The sequence below is a fragment of the Oncorhynchus gorbuscha genome, linkage group LG15 (assembly GCF_021184085.1).
Source record: "Oncorhynchus gorbuscha isolate QuinsamMale2020 ecotype Even-year linkage group LG15, OgorEven_v1.0, whole genome shotgun sequence".
NCBI lineage: Eukaryota > Metazoa > Chordata > Actinopteri > Salmoniformes > Salmonidae > Oncorhynchus > Oncorhynchus gorbuscha.
The window spans coordinates 76,650,447-76,674,662 of NC_060187.1; the positions used below are offsets into that span (position 1 = coordinate 76,650,447).

General features: G+C 44.3%; 1 protein-coding gene across 2 annotated transcripts; it reads left to right on the forward strand.

Moving 5' to 3' along the window:
• The first annotated feature begins 563 nt into the window (after window positions 1-563).
• LOC123997147 (NXPE family member 3-like) lies at window positions 564-21,424 on the forward strand. Of its 2 annotated transcripts, none has more exons than XM_046301239.1 (6): window positions 564-666; window positions 17,310-17,426; window positions 18,313-19,088; window positions 19,233-19,303; window positions 19,554-19,772; window positions 19,866-21,424. In XM_046301239.1, the coding sequence occupies exons 2-6, from the start codon at window positions 17,325-17,327 to the stop codon at window positions 20,408-20,410; spliced, it is 1,713 nt and encodes a 570-aa protein (XP_046157195.1). In that variant the 5' UTR covers window positions 564-666; window positions 17,310-17,324; the 3' UTR covers window positions 20,411-21,424. The 2 variants fall into 2 exon arrangements, with proteins under 2 accessions (XP_046157195.1, XP_046157196.1); XM_046301240.1 differs by having other exon boundaries at window positions 18,316-19,088; window positions 19,866-21,422.
• The last annotated feature ends 2,792 nt before the right edge of the window (window positions 21,425-24,216 follow it).

The window sequence follows — 24,216 nt, forward strand, 5'->3', positions numbered from 1 at the left end:
CAAAATCGAGCATATAGGACATATTTCAAATGGTAACTTTTACACTCAACATAGCCACTTCATATGTGCACTTGCCCCAGAAAGACTGTTGTAAAAATCTGTTATATTTTTTTCAGGTAAGTTCCATTATATTGTTACTATAAAATCATATAATATAAAATAATGGCATGGAACTTATAAGCATATCTTGTCTGCTAATTGAACTAGCCTACAGCCTATGGTATGGATGCATAGACAGAAAACATACAGGAGTAGACTGACTCATATTCTGTTCTTCTGAAATACATTTTCTTCATATAATAATGTTTCTTAAGACCTGCCTAAAATAAATAATGGATATATTGTGATGGTGTATATTTTTATTAGAATTTTAAATGTAGATGTTCCTTAGGTGCACATCAGCGGCTTGTATGCATGGAGGCCTGGAGATGCTGAACGTGTTTGTTAATTAACAGTCAATTACCGTAAGACCAGCAGACATTTGCATGACAATAACTGCCGGACAAAATGTCAATACTGACACAGCCCTGAATGCGCTCTCTATCTACCTCTATGGGTGTAAAGGACATATGAATGCTTTTCAGACAGACAGCCTCGAATAACAGTGGACAGGACATCAACTTCGTAAATAATTTACTCTGGACAAAGAGGGACAATACATAAACGGTAAGCAACTACAGCACAATTAACTAACTTAATCAATTATAACTGGAACCACATGAGCATATTTAATATGTTGGTACAGGCTGCATTGTATTGATATTTTCACAGTAAATGTGGAATCAAGGATTATAGTAAAGAAATGACATGCAAAGAGCCAATCATTAATTTTTGCTTGGTCTGTTCCTTAACGGGTTATTGATGAAGTGCCATTTCTCATTGATTGCAGAGACCTACACCCTGCTGGCATTATAATCAACCTAATGAACCTTGTGCCAAAAATAATGGTCTTCTGGTCTTTGTGTTTCCTCCCCCCGTGTTTTGAGGGTATTTTAATACATCTCTTTTACCATTTAGAAATGAAAACACTTTATGTATCTTGTCCCCCCATTTGAAATCTTTTGACACTTATAGTATAGTCCAAAGTTACATCAAGCTTTTGACTGTACAAACTTGTTGGATGCATTTGCAGTTTGTTTTGATTGTGTTTTGGATTGTATTTTGCCCAATAGTAACTGAATTGTGTCATTTGAGTCACTTTTATTGTAAGAATAGAGCATAAACAATGTAATTGTAAACCAACACTTTTTAGTCTCTGATTATGGTTAACATTTTCATTTTGTTCAATGTGAGTAATTCTGTTGTTGAAGTACATTAGATCAATAAAGCAGGCTGATCACTAGAAATAGACTTTGGACATTTGAAACGGCCCTGAGAACGTTGATATATGCCGCCTTCGGCGCTCACAAATTGTTTAACTCTTGCCGAGCACTCATGCAACTATTGATGCTCAGAAGCAAAGCGCGCCGACCAGAGCATGCTGCTCTGACCACTGCGCTACGACAGTTCATAATGCTCTTGCAAGCCATGAGAATACATGATGATACTTGATGGAAACAGTGCATTGTTTTTAATGATTTTGTTTTAAGCTTATCCCAAACCATATCCCTAACCTAAACCACTCGGCATGAATACCTAAGCTTAATCCTTTGAGTTGTTTCTGTTTTAACCGTGTAACCATGTGGAATTAATGCTTCCATAATACGTCGAATATGTAAGTGAAACTATGAGATCTTGTTGCAATAAAACTACAGTACTCCAGCATGTGTCAAACCTTCGTACGCTGAAAAGTCTTGTTAGTGCTTAGGTCAAATTAGCGTTTCAATTTCCTGTCTATTTCAGCTTCAGACAAAAGCTAATATTTCACAAAATGTATTTTGTTGTTTTAATAATAACAAACATAACATAAATATATTGAAACAAAATGGAAGCAAATAGAATTTTACAACAAAATAAAAGGTTTCTGGGGCACAAGAGGATTTGTGACAGCTGTGAAGAAATGTAGATGTGCAGGCTACAGTAGCAATGGCAGCTATAAAAAAGAAACCTAGATAAATAAATAGTTGATGTTACAATTAAATGTTTATTGGTCAGTGTTGTTGTTTCCTTGTACACACACACATACACATACACTTAAAAACCATGGCAGGAACATGGGGGGGATATACAGAATGTATCAAACAGCTGAGGCGTACTTAGACCACATGTGGGCAGAGACATCCTCAAAGCACAAAACAGACACACAACATGTGAATACATGGATTCCACCACCATTGCACACACTCACATAGACTTGTTTTTCGTCAAGGGGCGAAGTTAGACGGCAGTATGTTGGGATGGTTGAGTTTGTGTTATTTTGGTATTATGGTGTAATATCAAAGTAGCAGTCATATAACTTCATGTAAAGCCACAGAAAACCAGTAGCTGCCTGGCACTTTATGGTAGGAAAATAATTTCAAATCAATCAAATTCATCATGGTATATTATTGAGGGGGTCAAATTGACCTTTCTCTAATATTGGGGTGGGTGGGGGTCATGACCCCTTGTCCCACCTGTAAGTTATGCACCTGCACACACACACACACACACACACACACACACACACACACACACACACACACACACACACACACACACACACACACACACACACACACTTTTTGACCTTCCTGTGACATCGGGTGCTGTAGGTGTCTTGGAGTAAACATTATTTAAGTGGCCAGTGATTCCAGTTTGCCCACGTGCTATTGATGGCTATTTAACAGTCTGATGGCCTTGAGTTAAAAGCTGTTTTTCCGTCTCTCGGTCCCAACTTTGATGCCCCTGTACTGAACCCACATTCTGAATGATAGTGAGGTGAACAGGCAGTGGTTGTTGTATTATCTTTTTGACCTTCCTGTGACATCGGGTGCTGTAGGTGTCTTAGAGGGCAGGTAGTTTGCCCACGGTAATGCGGTGGGCAGACCGCACCCCCCTCTGGAGAGCCCTATTGTTGCGGCGGTGCAGTTGCCGTACCAAGATGATACAGCCCGATAGGATGCTCTCAATTGTGCATCTGTAATAGTTTGTGAGGGTTTTAGGTGCCAAGACATTTTTTTTCAGCCTCCTCAGGTTGAAGAGACACTGTCTGTGTGGGTGGACCATTTCAGTTTGTCAGTGATGTGTAACCCAAGGAACTTGAAGCTTTCCACCTTCTCTACTGTGGTCCCGTCGTTGTAGATAGGGGGGTGCTCCCTATTCTGGTTCCTGAAGTCCACAGTCATCATTTACTTGGAGTGATGTGTACAGGGTAGGTTTCTTGACACATTTCTTTGGCATTTTATATCATATTGTAATTGTAATTTATTAGAGTCATTATTTTCTTGCATTTAAGTATATACTGTTATAACTAAGTACTGACCTTCCTACCTTTGTCCTGTTTATCTGCCAGTATCAAATGTCTGCCAGTGTTGAATGTTCTGGTTAAAGTTTGCTGCCAGACTTCGTTGAGGAGACACTGATAATTGTTCACCTTTTTGTTCATTAATATCTTAGGGCCTCTTCTCAGGGCCTATTCAACATTTCCTCTGCTTCTGTGTTGGAGGTATCTCCCTCTTGCAACTTATAATTAAACAGAACATATTTTTATTGAAGTTATCCCTGACTGCTCTCCTTTTTGTTCAGCTGGAAACTCCAGTTACATATATTATATATCATTGTAATCAGTAGACTTCAGGGAACCTAACTTTTTTACAGTGTAAAAGGTAACTTTGTATTTAATACATCACTTTCAAAGTAAGGAAATACCCATTTGCACAGCAATGTAAAATACATGTTTATCATTGTTGCAATCATCAAAGTAAAAACAAAGACAATATGGATTCAGTTGTTAATTAAATGTGTTCCCCAAACCAATACAAACATTTTAAGCTATTTAGAGGTTGTGTAGACCCAACACAGGGGAAGCCATTACACAAAATGTAAAAGAGTGCATTTTCAGCATACTGACCAAGGCTTAGCTAAAATGGCACTCTATCAGGTTTTGTTCAGCGCCTATTTTCACACTTCTATACCAAATCAAAAAAAATGTTCTAGCTTATCTACTGGACTAAGAGAAGAAGCATTTTTTTTATGATTATTATTTTTAAATGAGGTAAAATACATCATGGAGGACCTTGTAAGGGGAGGGATCCCTGTACTGAATTTCTGGACTCTAGCTCAAACAGGGGGCATGATGTTTCAAAGTTTGCATCTTCAATCCCTTGTTATAGCGCCACAATGTGGCCAATTCACATGGCATTGCATGAAAAAGTATGGCCCATGAGCCTTTACCATCATGCCAAGTTGCACCCACCTAGGCCTTACGTGATCCTTTCAACTCATCCTGTGGTATATAATCAATTTCGTAGCTATTTTATAACGTCTCAAATTCATCACTTTACTTAAGCCGGTGTCTGTGAACACTCTATAATGGCATATAACATGTTACGACACCCATCATTCCATTCATTGTAATAATGTGGCACAGAGGTTGGTAAATTACATAACACCTTGTTATAACATCTGGTATGCAGACGTTATGTTGCATGTAACAACATATGAAATAAGTTGTCATGCAGCCTGTGTAATAGCAGCAGTGGTGGAAAAAGTACCCAATTATCATACTTGAGTTAAGGTAAAGATACCTTAATAGAAAATGACTCAAGTAAAAGTAAAAAATCTCCCAGTAAAAATTCTACTTGAGTATAAGTCAAAGTATTTTGTTTAAAACATGCTTATGTATCATTAAGCCAACCAGATGGCACCATTTTCTATGTTTTTTACATTTGTTTTTTACATTTACGGATAGCCAGAGGCAACCTCCAACATTCAGACATTATTTACAAATGAAGCCTGTGTGTTTAATGAGCCCACCAATTCAGAGGCAGTATGGATGACCAGAGATGTTCTGTTGATATGTGTGTGAATTGGACCATTTTCCTGTCCTGCTAAGCATTCAAAATGTAAAGAGGACTTTTGGGTGTCAAGGTAAATGTATGTAAAAAGTAGAATATTTTCTTAAATAATGTAGTGAAGTAAAAGCAAAAGTAGTCAAAAATATATATAAATAGTAAAGTACAGATACCCACAAAAACTACTAAGTGGTACTTAGTAGTACTTTTACTACTAAGTAGTAAAATATTTTTACTTAAGTAACACACCACTGAATAGCAGTTGTTCTTAACAGGTGGCATTGGAGCGTATGACAAAAGGATGAACAGTATTCTATAACACTCATTATAACTAGGTTTATCAAATTGTATGCCGTTAGCCACAACTATTTAATTAAGCAATAAGGCACTCGAGGTGAAAGCAGAGGTACAGTACAACACCGCCTCGCGTGCCTTATTGCTTTTATATAGCATTTACCAACATATTATAATGACAATGAATGACACATTTTCATGAAACTTTATTTTGATAAGTCAATTCATACAATTGAATTCTTCCACCAGAGGAAATAGTCCGGACAGAAATCTGGTAGTTAGTTATTTTGGAGTTAGTGCTATCCGGATACCTTAAAGCCTAACACCTGGGTAAAAAGAAAACAGGTTGGCCCTGTGCAGTAAAAACGTGATTTTTCTGTGTTTTATATATATTCCCACACTATGAGGATGTAGCAATACTGCGAAATTGTGAAAATAATGATAATGCCGATTTAGTGTAAGAGCTGTTAGAAAAGACTGCATGAAAATTCAGCCTGTTTTGGTGGGATGGAGTTTTGGCCTACCTGGTGATTTCAACTCTGTCACGTCAAACATTCCACATGGAACGACACGCCTACACTTGCTTTTTTTCTAATGGCATTTACTTAGATAGATCCATAATAATGACGATGATGCATTATTTCATCTGGCCAGAAAACTTTGACAGAAATCCAGGATATGTCTAACTAAAGATCCAATATTGTGTGTGTGTGTGTTTAATGTACAGGGGGAAACTATGGCTCTTATTCGAGACCCTCTTAAAACCTGGGCTAAATCAGGGTCATGTAGAGGGTTTCTTGGTCGTCTTATACAAACCTACTTTGAAACAAAATTATACACCTCACACAGGGTTGTGGGCATAAAATAAATTAGACACCTGCACCAGGTCAGATATACTGTAGACTTGAAATGTATTCAGTTTTGAGTTTGCATCCCAATATTACACTTTATTTACATCACAGAAGACTGAAATATAACAAAACCGTTTGACGTAGAAACACCGGATTTGAAATGAAGAATATTAATGACTTTCTACTCATGAGGCCACTAGAGGGCGCTTTTGTCATTCGACTGCAGGAAAGGAACTGCCCTCACATTCACATGAAAGATCAAGTGAGGATGTCTAATGGACAGCAATGGGGGTATCAGTTTGATTACCAGGCTTGTAGAGTGAAACTCTATACGGTAGCTGAAGGAGAAGAATATACAGACCAGACTATAGGAGTGGACTACGGGCTTGAAGAATGGCCGGTTTTTCCCAAGGTTGTGTGTGCCGAACTGAGAGTTATCACAAAGGAGTATAGTGTGTTCTTGGGCTACCAGACCCGTTGGAAAGTTACCCCTGTGTCAGGGTCGTCATAAGGAGGAGACCAAGGCGCAGCGTGATAAGCGTACATTCTAATTTATTAAACGAATGCAACACTGAACAAAACTATACAAAATAACAATAGCAGGCTGGGAGCACTGGCGGCGCTGGGCAAACTGGGAGCACTGGCGGGGCTGGGCAGACTGGGAGCCCTGGCGGCGCTGGGCCGACGGGAGACTCCGGCAGCGCAGGAGAGGAGAAAGGCTCTGGCTGCGCTAAACAGGCGGGAGACTCCGACAGCGCAGGAGAGGAGAAAAGCGCTGGCTGCGCTGAACAGGCGAGGCGCACTGAAGGCCTGGTGCGTGGTGCTGGAACTGGTGGTACTGGATCGAGGACACGCACAGGAAGCCTGGTGCGGGGAGCTGCCACCGGAGGACTGGTGTGTGGAGGTGGCTCTGGATAGACCGGACCGTGCAGGCGCACTGGAGCTCTAGAGCACCGAGCCTGCCCAAGCTTACCTGGCTTGATGCCCACTCTAGCCCGGCCAATAGGAAGGGCTGGTATGTGCCGCACCTGGCTATGCACCCGCACTGGAAACACTGTGCGCTCCATAGCATAACACGGTGCCTGCCCGGTCTCTCTAGCCCAACGGTGAGCACAGGGAGTTTGCGCAGGTCTCCTACCTGGCATAACCATACTCCCTTCTAGCCCCCCCCAATAATTTTTTGGGGCTGCTTTTCAGGCTTCCAACCGCGTCGCCGTGCTGCCTCCTCATACCAGCGCCTCTCCGCTTTAGCCACTTCTATTTCTTCCTTGGGGCGCGATATTCTCCAGGCTGAGCCCAGGGTCCTTTACCGTCTAATTCCTCCTCCCATGTCCAATTCTCCAAGTAGTGCAGCCTCTCCCACTGCAACTGCTCTTCACGATTAACAGGGAGAGTTGGCTCAGGTCTGAACCCTGACTCAGCCACTCTCTCTCTGCGCCAACCCCCAATAAATAATTGGGGGTTACTTTCGGTTTTCGCTCTGCGTCGTCGTGTTTTCCTTTTTGACTCCATCCGCCTATAGCCCTCTTCGCACTGCTGAAGCGAATCACAGGCGGGCTCCTGCACTCTCTCTGGGTCGGCCGCCCACCTGTCGATTTCTTCCCACGTCGTATACTCCATGCCTCTACCGTCCATAACGTCCTCCTTTCGCTCCTGCCAGTATACACACTGCTCGGTCCGTAAGTGGTGGGTGATTCTGTAACGGCGTTCGTCTGTTGAAGGAAGAGAGTCGGACCGAAATGCAGCGTGTTTGTTACTCATGATCTTTAATGAAGAAAACTAAACGATACATTAAATAACTAAATACAAAAACAACAAACGGAACGTGAAACCAATTACAGCCTATCTGGTGACCACAACACAGAGACAGGAACAATCACCCACGAAATACAAAGCGAAACTATGGCTCCATAAATACGGTTCCCAATCAGAGACAACGATAAGCACCTGACTCTGATTGAGAATCGCCTCAGGCAGCCAAGCCTAACAACACCCCTAATCAGTCGCGATCCCAAATAATACAAACCCCAATACGAAAACAACATATAAACCCATGTCACACCCTGGCCTACCCAAACATATAACAAAAACACAAAATACAATGACCAAGGCGTGACAGTGTGTGTTTTAAAAGTTCAGCGACAGAAGCCTGTAAATCTAAACCAAATATACAAGGTGTCGCATGCTGGCATCGTTGAGAAACGGGTACAAGTATCCTGCAACGAATCCTGAATTGTCTGTGTACTTAAAACTTGATGTTTGCAACATCAAAAAAAATTGAAATGAAAATGAAATGTTTTAGTTATTTGAAAGGGGTTCATTAAAGTTATTGTACCTCAGAGAGGCAAGAAGGATGGCGGAGCAGACGTTGAAAAACATTTATTATACCCCCTCTAACCCCGGGTCTTATGGGGGTAAGGAGCGTTTACAGAGAGCTATAGCCGAAGAAACAAGTAGCCGGTTAAGCACTGCTCAACTGAATGAGTGGTTAGCAGAGCAGGATGCTTAATACTCTACATAAACCTGTACGAAAATTTCCAAGAAATAGAGTTTTTTCTACTCATCCCTTGTCCCAATTTCAGGCGGATCTATGTGACATGCAGGCCCTTGCAGATAAAAATGATGGAAATCGCTACATGCTAACGGTTATAGATATTTTCTCTAAAATAGCATTTGTAAGGGTCTTAAAAAATAAGAGCGGGGCAGAGGTGACCCGGGCCTTAGACTCTATCTTAAAGGAAGGAGGAGCCCCCAAGAAAGTGCAGACTGATGGCAGAAAATACTTTTTTAATAAGACTTTTCAGAAACTTATGAAGAAGCACAATATAGTACATTTTGCTACTGGGATGTGGCGATATTTTACAGCTCACAACATGCATAGATATATTGATATAGTTCAAGATTTAGTTAAGGGGTACAACAACAGCTACCATAAGAGTATACGGATGAAGCCCTCTGAGGTCTCTTCTGAAAACTCTTTTCAAGTCTTTAAAAATCTATATGGTCTGTTCCCCGTAAGAAAAAAATTGATTTTAAATTCATAGTGGGGGACTTGGTACGTATATCCAAGTTAAGGGGTGTTTTCGGCAAAAAATATGAACAAGGTTACAGCGATGAGGGTTCACCGTTACCGAATGTCTATCGTTACCGAATGTCTATACGCCATTGAAGAGATCCTTATGGCTTTCAAATCACTGCACCCGCACACAACCTCTTCCAATGCAAAGCAAGGCATGTTTGTACCACTCAGGGCCTGTTCAATTTGACAGAGCACTAGCCTTATCTTAAGCCATTCTCTCATACGCAGCGCAGGAGAAAAACTCCTGGGTTTTGCATGATAAAGGGGTTTGGGTCCGCTGTCTGTGAAAATCTTAACAGTAGAATCCTCAGGTTGGAATATGTAAGCCATATGTCCATCACTCGTATCCAAAACTACTTTAAAACATTCAGGGGCAAAAGTATACAGAATGGTGTCGTCTGCATAGAGGTGGATCAGAGAATCACCAGCAGCAAGAACGACATCATTGATGTATACAGAGAAGAGAGTTGGCCCGAGAATTTAACCCTGTGGCACCCCCATAAAGACTGCCAGAGGTCCGGACAACAGGCCCTCCGATTTGACATACTGAACTCTATCAGAGAAGTAGTTGGTGAACAAGGTGAGGCAATCATTTAAGAAACCAAGGCTGTTGAATCTGCCAATGAGAATGTTGTGATTGACAGAGTCAAAATCCTTAGCCAGGTCTATGAATGCGGCTGCACAGTAATGTCTCTTAAAGATGGCGGTTATGATATCGTTTAGGACCTTGCGCGTGGCTGAGGTGCACCCATGACCAGCTCGTAAGCCAGATTGCATAGAGGAGAAGGTATGGTGGGATTCGAAATGGTTGGTGATCTGTTAGTTAACTTGGCTTTCGAAGACCTTAGAAAGGCAGGGTAGGATAGATATAGGTCTGTAGCAGTTTGGGTCTAGAGTGTCACCCTCTTTGGGGGATGACTGCGGCAGCGTTCCAATCTTTGGGGATCTCAGATGATATGAAAGAGAGGTCAAACAGGCTAGTAATGGTTGCAACAATTTGAGCAGATAATTTTAGAAAGAGAAGGTCCAGATTGTCTAGCCCGGCTGATTTGTAGGGGTCCAGATTTTGCAGCTCTTTCAGAACATCAGCTATCTGGATTTGGGTGAAGGAGAAATGGGGGAGGCTTGGGCAAGTTGCTGTGGGGGGTGCAAGCCAGTTGACCGGGATAGGGGTAGCCAGGTGGAAAGCATGGCCAGCCATAGATAAATGCTTATTGAAATGTTCAATTATCGTGGATTTATGACAGTGTTTCAGTGTGCCATTAAACCCCTACAACTCATCCAGAACGCCGCAGCCCGTCTGGTGTTCAACCTTCCCAAGTTCTCTCACGTCACCCCGCTCCTCCGCTCTCTCCACTGGCTTCCAGTTGAAGCTCACATCCGCTACAAGACCATGGTGCTTGCCTACGGAGCTGTGAGGGGAACGGCACCTCAGTACCTCCAGGCTCTGATCAGGCCCTACACCCAAACAAGGGCACTGCGTTCATCCACCTCTGGCCTGCTCGCCTCCCTACCACTGAGGAAGTACAGTTCCCGCTCAGCCCAGTCAAAACTGTTCGCTGCTCTGGCCCCCCAATGGTGGAACAAACTCCCTCACGACGCCAGGACAGCGGAGTCAATCACCACCTTCCGGAGACACCTGAAACCCCACCTCTTTAAGGAATACCTAGGATAGGATAAAGTATTCCTTCTCACCCCCCACTCCTTAAAAGATTTAGATGCACTATTGTAAAGTGGCTGTTCCACTGGATGTCATAAGGTGAATGCACCAATTTGTAAGTCGCTCTGGATAAGAGCGTCTGCTAAATGACTTAAATGTAAATGTAAATGTGTTGAATGCTGAGCTGTAATCAATGAATAGCATTCTCACATAGAGAGTGCAATAGAGATGGCATCATCTGTGGATCTGTTGGGGTCGTATGCAAATTGGAGTGGGTCTAGGGTTTCTGGGATAATGGTGTTGATGTGAGCCATGACCAGCCTTTCAAAGCAATTCATGGCTACAGACGTTAGTGCTACGGGTCGATAATCATTTAGGCAGGTTACCTCAGTATTGTTGGGCACAGGGACTATGGTGGCCTGCTTGAAACATTTTGGTATTATAGAGTCAGACAGGGAGAGGTTGAAAATGTCAGTGAAGAAACTTGCCAGTTGGTCAGCGCATGCTCAGAGTACACCTCCTGGTAATATGTCTGGCCCTGCGACCTTGTGAATGTTGACCTGTTTAAAGGTCTTACATCAGCTGCGGAGAGCGTGATCACACAGTGGTCCAGAACAGCTGATGCTCTCATGCATGTTTCAGTATTACTTACCTCGAAGCGAGCATAGAGGTTATTTCGCTCGTTTGGTATTCTTGTGTCACTGGGCAGCTCTTGGCTGTGCTTCTCTTTGTCGTCTGTAATATTTTGCAAGTCCTTCCACATCCGACGAGCATCGAATCCGGTGTAGTACGATTCAATCTTAGTCCTTTATTGACGCTTTGCCTGGATGATGGTTCATCGGAGGGTATAGCGGGATTTCTTATAAGCTTATGGGTTAGAGTCCCACTCCTTGAAAGCGGCCGCTCTACCCTTTAGCTCAGTGTGAATGTTGCCTGTAATCCATGGCTTCTGGTTGGGGTATGTACACAAAGGGTTGTGAGACATGGGTTTGATATTTGGCACATGAAAAGTGGAATGTATATGGAGGGTACGGAACAACAGGAGATGAACAGCAGAGGGGCTAATGACCTTGGAGATGGGGAAAGGGCAGATGAACTGTGGGGATGAACCGGGGAGAACGTTTGCAGGACAGCCATACCTTCTGATACTGGGGAGCCGGGGTCCGGTGGCGTTCCACTTTCATCGATAGCAAGGGAGTCGGGTCCGGTGGCAGTCCACTTGTCATCGATACCTGGAGGTGGTCTTAAGAAGGGCCGATCGGGATCTCTCTTACAGGTACGATGACAGCGGTGGACAAACACTTGGGCTGAAGGTATGCCAACGTCTTCCTCTTGCTCAGGGAAGAGTGGGGGCTGATAGCCCAGGGAACACTCAAAGGGCGAGAGACCTATGGCAGAGCAAGGAAGGGTGTCGCGGGAGTATTCGACCCACACTAGTTGCTGGCTCCAGGTGGTGGGGTTGGTGGAGACCAGGCAGCGAAGAGTCGTTTCCAAGTCTTGGTTGGCTCGCTCCAACTGGCCGTTAGACTGGGGGTGGAACCCGGACGACAGGCAGGCCCGACGACCCAACGAGCGTGCAGAACGGGCTCCAGCCCATAATAGCACCAGAAGTCCAGTCTATGATTGGATTGTGCCGCTCGAGCCAAGAGAATCCCAATACCTCAGGAACCTGATGCGTCTTAATCAGCATAAATTGGATTGCCTCGCTGTGGTTCCCTGACACTCGTAGGTTGATGAGAGTGGTATAGTTAGTGACCCGGCCTATAGAGCGCCTGTCCAGCACTCTAACGTCCATGGGAATGGAGAGAGGCTGAGTGGGAGGTCCATTTCGGATGCCAGGGTAGTGTCCCAAAAACTCACATCGGCCCTAGAATTTATGAGTACACGGAAAGATTTTGACTGGTTCCCATACAGCAGGATGGCATGGAAAGGGGTGCGAGTAAGGGGAGAGGAATAAGGCCCACCAGAGTACTCGCCCCTTCTTGATGAGCCTGGTTTTTTAATGGGCAGGTAGCTACAAAATGTCCCATTTTATTTATTTGTTATTTTACCAGGTAAGTTGACTGAGAACATGTTCTCATTTGCAGCAACAACCTGGGGAATAGTTACAGGGGAGAGGAGGGGGATGAATGAGCCAATTTAAACTGGGGATTATTAGGTGACCGTGAAGGTTTGAGGGCCAGATTGGGCATTTAGTCAGGACACCGGGGTTAACACCCCTACTCTTACGATAAGTGCCATGGGATCTTTAATGACCTCAGAGAGTCAGGACACCCGTTTTAACACCCCATGCAAAAGACGGCACCCTACACAGGGCAGTGTCCCCAATCACTGCCCTGGGGCATTGGGATATTTTTTTAGACCAGAGGAAAGAGTGCCTCCTACTGGCCCTCCAACACCACTTCCAGCAGCATCTGGTCTCCCATCCAGGAACTGACCCATAGCTCCACAATAAAGACAGCTCTGGGTGTGGAGTTGGCGTAAAGGCTCAGCCGGAGTCAATCTAGCCCTGCCCAGGGCTAGATTGAAGGAGTCGGCAGCACTCGGTGATTCCCAAGAGATCTCGGGTGACGTCGGGTTCTCTCAGACTTGTAGACGTCAGCTGTCTCCGGGATTCTTTGGAGGCGAGGTGGGAATCGAGGGTGAATGCAGGCAACAGGGCACAAATTCCCTCTCCTTCCTACGATCTCGAAGCAGCCCATCGATCCGGACGATTAAGGCTATGAGGGAGTCCAGGTCAATGGGCAGCTCCCGGGCTGCAAGCTCATCTTTGACCACCTCCGATAATCTGTGAAGGAACATGTCGAACAATGCTTCCGGGTTCCAGAAACACTCAGCTGCCACGTGCAAAAATCCACTGTGTAGTCTGCCACACTATGGGAGTCTTGACGTAGCTGGAGCAGCTTAAAAGCAGCCTCTCTCCCGGACAACGGAGAATCAAACACCTTCACAATTTCTGCCACAAACAAATCTAGATTGAGAAAGACGGAGGACAGTTGCTCCTGCACCGCCGTAGCCCAGGTGAGTGCCCTCCCGGACATCAGCGTTATGATGGACGCTATCTTTGAGCGGTCCGAGGGGAACGAAGAAGGCTGCAGCTTGAAAATGAGAGAGCCCTGGGAGAGAAAAGCCCGGCAGGTTCCAGAATATCCAGTGTAGCACTCCGGAGGAGGTAAGAGGGGTTCTTGGGACACTGGGGAAGGCTGGGAGATTACAGCTGATTACAGCTGATTCCTCACCGCTGCCCAGTGAGGAATCCGCAGAATTGCTCCAGCAAAGTCTCGAATACCTGGGCATGGCGTTCTGCCAGGGTATGGAGTCCCTCCATAAGACATTGCAGTAACTCCTTGTGTCGTCCAATGGTGGCAGAGAGACAGCATTGTGGAGCTGGTCTGAATCTGCTGTGTCGGTCATGCCCAGTTCGTACTATCACGTTTTAGGGAAGAACCCAGATGCAGACAGTGTCAAAGTAACAAAAGTTTATTAGTAGAACAGGGAGCAGGCAAAACGACAGGTCAACGGCAGGCAGAAGTCAGTAATCCAGAGTGGTGGGACAAGGTACAGGACGGCATGCAGGCTCAGGGTCAGGGCAGGCATAATGGAAAACTAGTAAACAGGAATAAAAAACAGACAGGAGCAAGGGGGAAAACGCTGGTAGGCTTGACAAATAAAACAAACTGGCAACAGACAAACAGAGAATACAGGTATAATTACACAGGAGATAATGAGGAGAGATGGGAGACACCTGGTGGGGGGTGGAGACAAGCACAAAGACAGGTGAAACAGATCAGGGTATGACAGATCAATGGAAACAGGATGCACCTGAACTCAATGTTGAGTCTCATAGCAAAGGTTCAGAATATTTATGTAAAAAAGGGTCTGAATACCTATTTAATACATTAGCAAATATTTCTTAAAACCTGTTTTTGCTTTGTCATTATGGGTTATTGTGTATAGATTTATGAGGGAAAACAATCATTTTATCAATTTTAGAATAAAGCTGTAACGTAACAACATTTTGAAAAAGTCAAGGGGTCTGAATACTTACCAAATGCACTGTACTTCCATAAAACATTTTAAACTGGTACCAGGCTACCTTCAGAGGAGAATTCTGAGGCTTGTGGGCATCCTAGAGAAAAACAGACATGTTCGTGAGAGTCTCAACTTTCGATGGAGGGCTGTCAAGTGGGCAGCGGTCTAAGGCACTGCATCTCAGTGCTAGAGGAGTCACTACAGACTCGGGTTAGATTCCAAGCTGTATCACAACCGACTGTGATTGGGAATCCAATAGGGTGGCGCACAATTGGCCCAGCATCGTCCGGGTCAGGGTCAGGGTTTGGCTGGGGTAGGCCATCATTGTAAATAAGAATTTGTTCTTAACTGACTTGCCTAGTCAAATAAAGGTTAAATAAAATATAAAAATATAAAAATATTAGTGTGTAGCCCAAACAGCTTGGACGCTACAGACAGACGTTAGCATATCTGCGGTACTGGCTTCAGACAAGTCCTGTGACGCTTGTGGTGGTCATAGAGCAAAACAGAGAACACCATTGTGTTCGTGCGAGTATGGATTTCAGTTCGCACGATTCAGACGTTGTCGTGAGAAGACCGATTTTAGGTTATTTTAGATTCTTGGTCTGACAAACACTGCTGTAGCTCTCCCATCTTCCACAGCAGATGTGTAAGGATGACAAGGGCGGATGAAGTGGACTGAGACAGCCCATTATCAGCCTGATGGCGGCATTCTGAAACTGTTTTGAAAAAACATAAATGTCACTGTTTTTCGCAATACATTGCAGTCAATAGGAAAAGATGAGTGTCACAGGGTTGACGTTTTTCTCAGTACATTGCAGTCGATGGAAAAAGAGGTGTGTCACGGGGTGGATGTTTGGCATTACATTGAATGGGAAAAGATGGGTCACAGAGTTTATGCCTATGTGAATGTATTGTATTGAATGGGGGAAGATTTGCATCACAATATGGATATGGAAGAGAAAGACAGCACAGACATGACACCTCTATCCCTCTCTTTCTCTCATTCTTTTTATTCATCAATCTACACACAATAACCCATCATGTGAAAAGAGGTTTTTAGAAATGTTTGCAAATGTTTTAAACATACAACACAGAAATACCTTATATACATAAGTATTCAGACCCTTTATGTGAGACTCAAAATTGAGCTCAGGTGCCTCCTTTCATTGATCATCCTTGAGATGTTTCTACAACTTGATTGGAGTCAACCTGTGGCAAATTCATGTGATTGGACATGATTTTAAAGGCACACACCTGTCTATATAAGTCCCACAGTTGACAGGGCATGTCAGAGCAAAAACCTAGCCATGAGGTCAAAGGAATTGTTCGTTGAGCTCAGATACAGGATTGTGTTGTGTTGAGGCAGTGGCCTCCATCAGTCTTAAATGGAAGAAGTTTGGAACCACCAAAATTCTTCCTGGAGCTGGCTGCCTCTGGTTATGGGAGAAACTTCCAGAAGGACAACCATCTTGCAGCACTCCACCAATCAGGCCTTTATGGTAGAGTGGCCAGATGGAATTCATTCCTCAGTTAAAGGCACATGACAGTCCGTTTGTAATTTGCCAAAAGGCACCAAAAGGAATGACACCATCCTTATGGTGAAGCATCTTGGTTGCATCATCATGCTGTGGGGATGTTTGTTAGCGGCAGGGACTGGGAGACTAGTCAGGATCGAGGGAAAGATCCTTGATTAAAACCTGCTCCAGAGCGCTCAGGACCTCAGACTGGGGCAAAGGTTCACCTTCCAACAGGACAACGACCCTAAGCACACAGCCAGGGCAACGCAGGAGTGACTGGGAGACTAGTCAGGATGAGTGGCACAGGCAGAGCCTAGACTTGAACCTGATCAAACATCTCTGGAGAGATCTGAAAATAGCTGTGCTGCGACTCTCCCCATCCAACCTGACAGAACTTGAGAGGACCTGCAGAGAAAAATGGGAGAAACTCCCCAAATACAGGTGTGCCACGCTTGTAGCATTATACCCAAGAAGACTCAAGGCTGTAATCGGTGCCAAAGGTTCTTCAAGAAAGTACAAAGTAAAGGGTCTGAGCACTTCTGTAAATGTGATATTTCATTTTTTTTTATACATTTGCAAAAATTTCTAAAAACTTGTTTTTGTTTTGTCATTACGGGGTATTATGTGTAGATTGATGAGGGAAAAAAATAATTTAATACATTTTAGGATAAGGCTGAAACCTCCCACTCCTCTTTCTATTCTGATTAGAGCCCGTTTGCACTGCTCAGTGAAGGGAGTTGTACACATTTCTCAGAACAAGAATAGACTGACGAGTTTCAGAAGAAAGGTCTTTGTTTCTGTCCTATATCTGAGAGCTATAAGAAAGAAAATGTTACATTTTAAAACTATTTTTTACAATTTAAATTGGTCAAAGAAAATGGCTGAGCAGAATTAAATACAATTATTATCGGTCCCTTACCAGCTTCTTTGTGTCAATATCAGGCTGACTGACAGAGAATGGACACCATGTGGAGGAGCCTGTCCAGATATATATGCATCTTCTTCCTGCTGGCCCTGTCAGGCCTCTTCTTCCTGTTCAGCAACATTAACATTCTGGAGGTAGGGTAAATCCATCTGGCCTAATACGAACCAATCTCACATGAATTCTATCACCCTCTCCCCCTCATCAGGGGAGCTACACTGGGGCGTCTCTAGCTGCTCTTATCAACGTGGGTGTATTTACATACACTAGTGTCGCTTTTAATTATATTGGGTGGCACAAAAACAGTCCACTGCGTTGCCTTAATTAAGTTAAATACAATTCCTTTTCAACTTATTGTGCTGGGTGGCAGGAATGTTGGTCATTATGAAGTTTGGAATTTGAGACAAAATATCTGAAGAATCGTATTATTAAACAGACTTTCCAAATGTGGGTCTGTTGTAGACCCACTTCCTCTCTGTCCACATATGGCACACGTGAAGGACTTTTATTTTGACCTGAGTTAAGCAGAGGAAGTCGGTTGACAACAGACCCACATTTGGAAAATCTGTAATTACGATCCTTTAGCTATTTTTTACTCAAAGTCAGCCTTCATAATGACCAACAGTCCTACCCATCGGCACAGTAAGTTGAAATGGATTTAATGTTTTTTTACAACCCAATACAATTGAAAGCAAAGCTAGTGTATGTAAATACACCCACATTGCTAAGAGCAGGAAGGGCGTCACGAAAACAGTAGGTTTTTAGATGCTACATTTGATGCATAGATTTTGCCAGCATCAGCAGAATGCAAGCCAACTTTATCAAGTGTTCTTGGGTGTGAGTCATGCATCAAATTCTTGAAAATAGTACCAGAGAGTCATTTTACACTGAACAGCGCAAGCCTCTCACAGAGCTATGCTGCTTATGTCCAGGTTTTATTAAAATTAATGGAAGCGTCACACGCTCTACAAAAGCTAGTGTCCAGTGTAGCATGCCTGTTAGTGACCTCTCCTCTTTACTCAGCAGAAGCTCAACTGCCAAGCAGTGTCAATGTTCTACCAGCACCAAAGCAACATCCACTCATCTTTGCTCCCAGAGGGCCCTTCTCCTCTGGACCGCAACCAGAGCTACTGTAGCCAGGAGCCCTCACCGGAGGAGGCTCTGGAGGAGCGTGACCTCCTAGAGTCCATCGCCTGGCCACAGCCTCAGGCCCATTCTGTGAATGTGTCCCTGAACCAGACCAGTGACCCTGCACACAGCCTTTTTGTGATCCTGCCAGCAGGGGGCAGGAGAGAGTGGCACGTGGGGAACCAGTTGGAGGCTCTGGTCCATATGCATGACTTCCAGGGGCGTCCCAAAAGCTATGGTGGAGACTTCTTGCTGGCCCGGCTGCATTCCTCCACATTGGGGGCAGGCGTTGCCGGACAGGTGCTGGACCACAGGAATGGGACCTACTCTGCCATTTTCCCGTTACTATGGCAGGGGTCTGCACAGGTGGAGGTGACACTGGTCCATCCTAGTGAGGCAATTCATGTTCTACGACGGATACGAGAGGAACGGCCCGACCGGATTCCCTTTCAGAGTCTGTTCCGCTCTGGAAAACTGTCCCAGACAACTGTGTGTAACCTGTGTCTGCCGACAAACCAGAAGCCGTTGTGCAATTACACAGACCCTCACACAGGGGAGCCCTGGTACTGCTACAAGCCCAAGCTGCTGAGCTGTGACACACGGATCAACCATGCCAGGGGACCCTATGTGAACCATCTGCTCGTGAACAAGGAGGCATTGCTCTTTCAAAGGTTAGTGAGTTTTACAGTATGCAAGTGAATGAGTTTAAAAGTGTGTGAAATGTATTCTCAGACTTTGTTTCCAATGTATCAGATTTCTTGCTGAAATGTGTTTATTTAACATTGAAATATGATTCTTTCTCCACTTTTTCTCAGTGGTGTAAACATCAAAGTTCCCATTCATCCTTCAGGGTCTGACAGTGTCATTGTGCTGCCTGAGAAAAAAGGTAGGCAATCAAGGAGATACCACAGTACAACTATGTGTTTATCTTTTTAACACTAGTTAACCAGCCTACTAACTGCTCTGCTCCGCTGTGTGGCTGTTTACTTCAACTCTGGAGAGTTTCTGGGTGTGCAGGACAGTATTTGAGCCAACTACTGCATCTACAGTAATGTAAGGTGGGAAAGCCCTAGCACTCCTATTGCCTGTAAAGTGATGATGCTAGCTGGTGCAAGATGCTTGCTTTTCTCTTTCAGACAAAGCAGACGTGGAGAGAAGCAGCATGAAGACAGAGTCTACCAGGATCACTCCTTCCGGATATTACTTCCAAGGGTCATGGCGAGCTCTGGGTGGTGGTGTGATGCGCCAGTTTAACATCTCATCTGCCACTCAGTGTCTGAAGGGCAAGGTGGTGTACATGTACGGAGACTCTACTGTCAGACAGTGGTTCGAGTACCTCAACACCTTAGTACCAGGTGAGTCTTGCGGCATCTTTCACTCTCTACTGTGCTTTCTAACACTCTCTTCTGTTTGTCCAACTCCCAAGTCTCCCTTCCTCTTTGTGACAGACCTGAAGGAGTTCAACCTTTACAGTCCTAAGAATGTGGGGCCCTTCATGGCAGTGGACAGCACCCACAACATCCTGCTGAAATACCGTTGTCATGGTCCTCCAATCCGCTTCAACACTGTCATCGCCAGTGAGATGCGCTATGTAGCTAATGAGCTGGATGGCCTAACTGGTGGGTCAAATACTGTGGTGTTCATCAGCATATGGTCCCATTTCAGCACCTTCCCTGTGCAGGTATACATTCGCCGACTACGCCACATTCGGCGGGCGGTGGTGCGGCTTCTGGACCGAGCTTCGGGGACCCTGGTGGTGTTGCGCTCTGCCAACCTCCAGGCCCTGGACCCGAAAGTGAGCCTGTACAATAGTGACTGGTTCTCAGTGCAGCTGGACGGGGTGCTCAGGGCTATGTTCAAGGGTCTGGATGTTGTACTGATAGACGCCTGGGAGATGACCCTTGCCCACCACCTCCCCCATGCCCTCCACCCACCTCCTATCATCATCAAGAACATGATGGACATTATCCTCTCTCAAGTCTGCCCAGAGTAGGGCTAGCAGATTAAGAATGATTTATGTCAGAAATGTATCATTCAATACCTACAGTATAAAATATTTTTTTAAATCTTAGAAATACCAAATTCTGCAATATGTGTTTTTACTGCTGTCACATCACCCTTGATAGTATCACCAATATTTAATAAGCTTACGTATCGGCCACACGGCCTTCGTCAGAGCTTTTGTTATGTCGGTAAAACCACCCGCTCTCTCAAACAGAGAATTGAAGTGAAAATAAAAGTTATATCAGGAGAAACGACAGGGATTATCCAGTCGCTGTACATTTCAATGACCTGAAGCATGACATTTCCACCTTTAGATTTTGTGGCATAGAGAAAGTTAAGATATCAGACAGGGGGAGGAGATATTAATAATACTCTGAGTAAAAGACAATGTTTGGGGATTTTCACCCTCTAGACATTATTTCCTAAAGGTCTTAATGATGAAATGCCTATGTATGTTATGTTGTGGATTTGAACAGGAAATATGTGTCTCTTGTAGATTATTCTGACGTTTTTCGAACGATGTACCCAGTGACTAATGAAAACTTACTATGTCCTCATTGAGATTTTACAGACATGTTCAATACACCTTATTTATGCACTTTTGTAATATTTATGAAATGCATGTTGTTATATTTGGTAGCACTTATTTGTTTTTCCTTTGCCTCCAACCCCCTTCGATGTGTAGAACGGATGTGGGTGGGACCAGGTCTACACAAGGGTGCACATTTTTTGTAATCACAAGAGCTCTGACAAAGGCCGTGTGGCTGATACGTAAGCTTATTAAATATCAGTGATACTATCAAGAGCAGTGTGCGGTTTCCTTTTTCATTCATCTTGTTCAATTGTTGCCATGCACCTGCAAAAAAAGATTGCTCAGATGTGCGAGTGCCTTTTGAATACTGTTGTCACATCACAATGAATGATGATTGTTACTGATTGTTACATTTTGTCTGTGAACATTTGTGTACAGATTTCTCTATTGAGGCTTACACTGAGTGTACAAAACATTAAAGACAACCGCTGTCAGGACCCGGTTACGAACCCGGGTCTCCGGAGTGAGAAACAGTCACTTAACCAACTGAGCCACGAATAGTTGGCAGAACCCAGAAGATGAGGCAGACACAGCAGTACTTCAGATGGTGTATTTAATGAAGTAAAAAGTGAAGTTCTTCAGGAAAACATGTAACTCCACAACCTCAAAAGGAATTCCACAAGAACAAAGGTAATCCTCCAAGACAAAAAGGTAAATCCACAAGGTGGAAGGTAAAGCACAAAAAGCCTATAAAAATACTCCAAAAAAACAAACAAGAACAAAAAACAGAATTCCACAAGAGAGTCCAACGGGATCAACAAGAGTTCACAGAGTACTAGGGCTGGGTGCTAACATACAAACACAGCGCAAAGGACTGAGGAAAACAAAGGGTTTAAATACAATCAGGGGAAACGAGGCACAGGTGCAAATAATGGGGATCAAGGGAAAACAAAAGGTCAAAAGGCACAATGGGGGCATCTAGTGACCAAAAACGGAACAACCCTGGCCAAATCCTGACAACCGCTCCTCCAATGACCAAGTGAATTGAGGTTAAAGCTATGATCCCTTATTGATGTCACTTGTTCAATCCACTTCAATCAGTGTAGATGATGGGGAGGAGACAGGTTAAATAAAGATGTTTAAGCCATGAGACAATTGAGACATGGATTGTGTATGTGTGCCATTCAGAGGATGAATGGGAAATACACAAGATTTAAGTGCCTTGAATGGAGTATGGCTGTAGGTGCCAGGTGCACACTGTTGGCATAAAGAACTGCAATGCTGCTGGGTTTTGTGAAACTGAAAGTCGCAAGGAGGTAGTGACATGAGTGACAAGTCCAGATCCCAAAGGGCTTCCATCCAATGTAGTAACCCTCATGGGGTCACTTAGAGGTTCAGAGGGAACGGCATTCTCCTTCACCCAGACACCATCCATGAAGTTACCTGCGGCTCCAGAGTCTACCAAGGCTTGAAGGTGAAGCTTGTGGTTGTCCCAGGAAAGGGTGACTGGAATGAGCAGACGGGAGTTGGACGGATGGGAGGAGGTTATGTTTCCCGTTACAGTTCCCCCGGTCTATACGGGACAGAGCGTTTCCCTGGAGCCCGGGACACGTGGAACAGAAATGGCCCGGTTGGAGAAAATATGGGAAAGTTATTTTGCTCCTCATCCGGCGGTCTCTCTCAGCCTGGGAGATGCGTCCAATCTGCATGGGTTCCGGTGGAGCCAGCGAGGATAAGGGTGGGGACTCGGAGCTGGAACTGATAGGGGCTAGAGGTCTACGGTTGAGTTCTCTCTCTCTCAGACGCTGGTCAATGCGTGAGGCCAACTTGATCAGGGACTCGAAATTGTCCGGTGGTTCCCGAGTGGCCAGTTCATCTTGGATAGTGTCGGAAAGGCCTTTCAGAAAGCACACCGTGAGCGCCTCGTTGTTCCAGCCACTCGCTGCTGCCACCGTGCGGAACTGGATGGCATAGTCCGTCACGCTGCGCCGACCTTGGTGGAGAGTCAGGAGCTGTTTGGCTGAGTCAGGACCACTGCTTGGGCCTTGAAACACTTGTTTGAATTCCTCAGCAAAGGCAGAGTAGCTGGCACAGCAGGAACTATGGGCATTTCACAGCTAGCCCAGGCCAGGGCTTTTCCGACAGCAGGGTGATGATATATGCGATCTTAGACCGGTCGGTGGGGCTGGCGAGGGTTGCAGATCGAAGGAGAGAGAACATTGGGTGAGAAACCCTTTACAAGCACTTGGATCACCTGAGAACCATTGGGGAGGTGGAAGACGAGGTTCAGCCAGAGGGTTAACTGCCATGGGTACGTGAATCTGAGGTACTGGGACGGGAACTGTTGCCAGGGTAAGTCGATCAGATATCTGCTTTATGGAAGTCAGCATCTCCGACAGAAGATGAGAATGTATAGCCATTAAGGCCTCTTGCTGAACCAGGGCAGCTTCGTGGCGTTGGACAGTCTCCTGGTGGTGGGACAGCATGGCAACAAGGTCCTGGGAACTGGCTGCCTCTGGGTTCATTTTTGGCTCTGTGTTATTTGGAGTTACAGTGGTGTTTGTCAGTCCATGAGACATCCCGAAAATTGGTCTTCTTACGAAACATCTGTAGCGTCCAAATGGTTTGGCCTACAAAACTATTATGACCCCTCTATGGAAAGGGAGACTCTCACAAACACAATGGTGTTCTCTGTTTTGCTATGACAACCACACGTGTCACAGGACCCATACGAATGTGTGGAAGTATGGAGGTAGTTTTGTGCCCCCCAAAAATAAGGGGTGTCAACAAAAACAAACAAATCCTGAGCTTTCTAATATTCAGAAAATGTTCAGACCCCTTCACTTTTTGTTAAGTCCTTATTCTAACATTGATTAAAATATATATATTCTTATCAATCTAGCTACACACAATACCCTATAATGAGAAAGCAAAAACATTTTTTTTTTAAATGTTTGTAAAAATGGAAATATCACATTTTCATAAATAGACCCTTTATTAATTTTTTATACATTTTTTATTTGACCTTTATTTAACCAGGCAAGTCAGTTAAGAACAAATTTCTTATCTTCAATGACGGCCTAGGAACAGTGGGTTAATTGCCTTGTTCAGGGGCAGAACGACAGATATTTACCTTGTCAGCTCGGAGGTTTGAATTTGCCAAACATTTTTATTTTTGTTTCATCAGACCAGAGGACATTTCTCCAAAAAGTACGATCTTTGTCCCCATGTGCAGTTGCAAACCGTAGTCTGGATTTTTAATG

Bases quoted from the DNA above. Each gene is read 5' to 3' on its own strand.
- LOC123997147 (XM_046301239.1), top strand. From the start codon at position 17,325: ATGGACACCATGTGGAGGAGCCTGTCCAGATATATATGCATCTTCTTC. The intron at 17,427-18,312 runs GTAGGGTAAATC...CTCTTTACTCAG, and splicing joins GCAACATTAACATTCTGGAG to CAGAAGCTCAACTGCCAAGC. The intron at 19,304-19,553 runs GTAGGCAATCAA...TTTCTCTTTCAG, and splicing joins TGTGCTGCCTGAGAAAAAAG to ACAAAGCAGACGTGGAGAGA.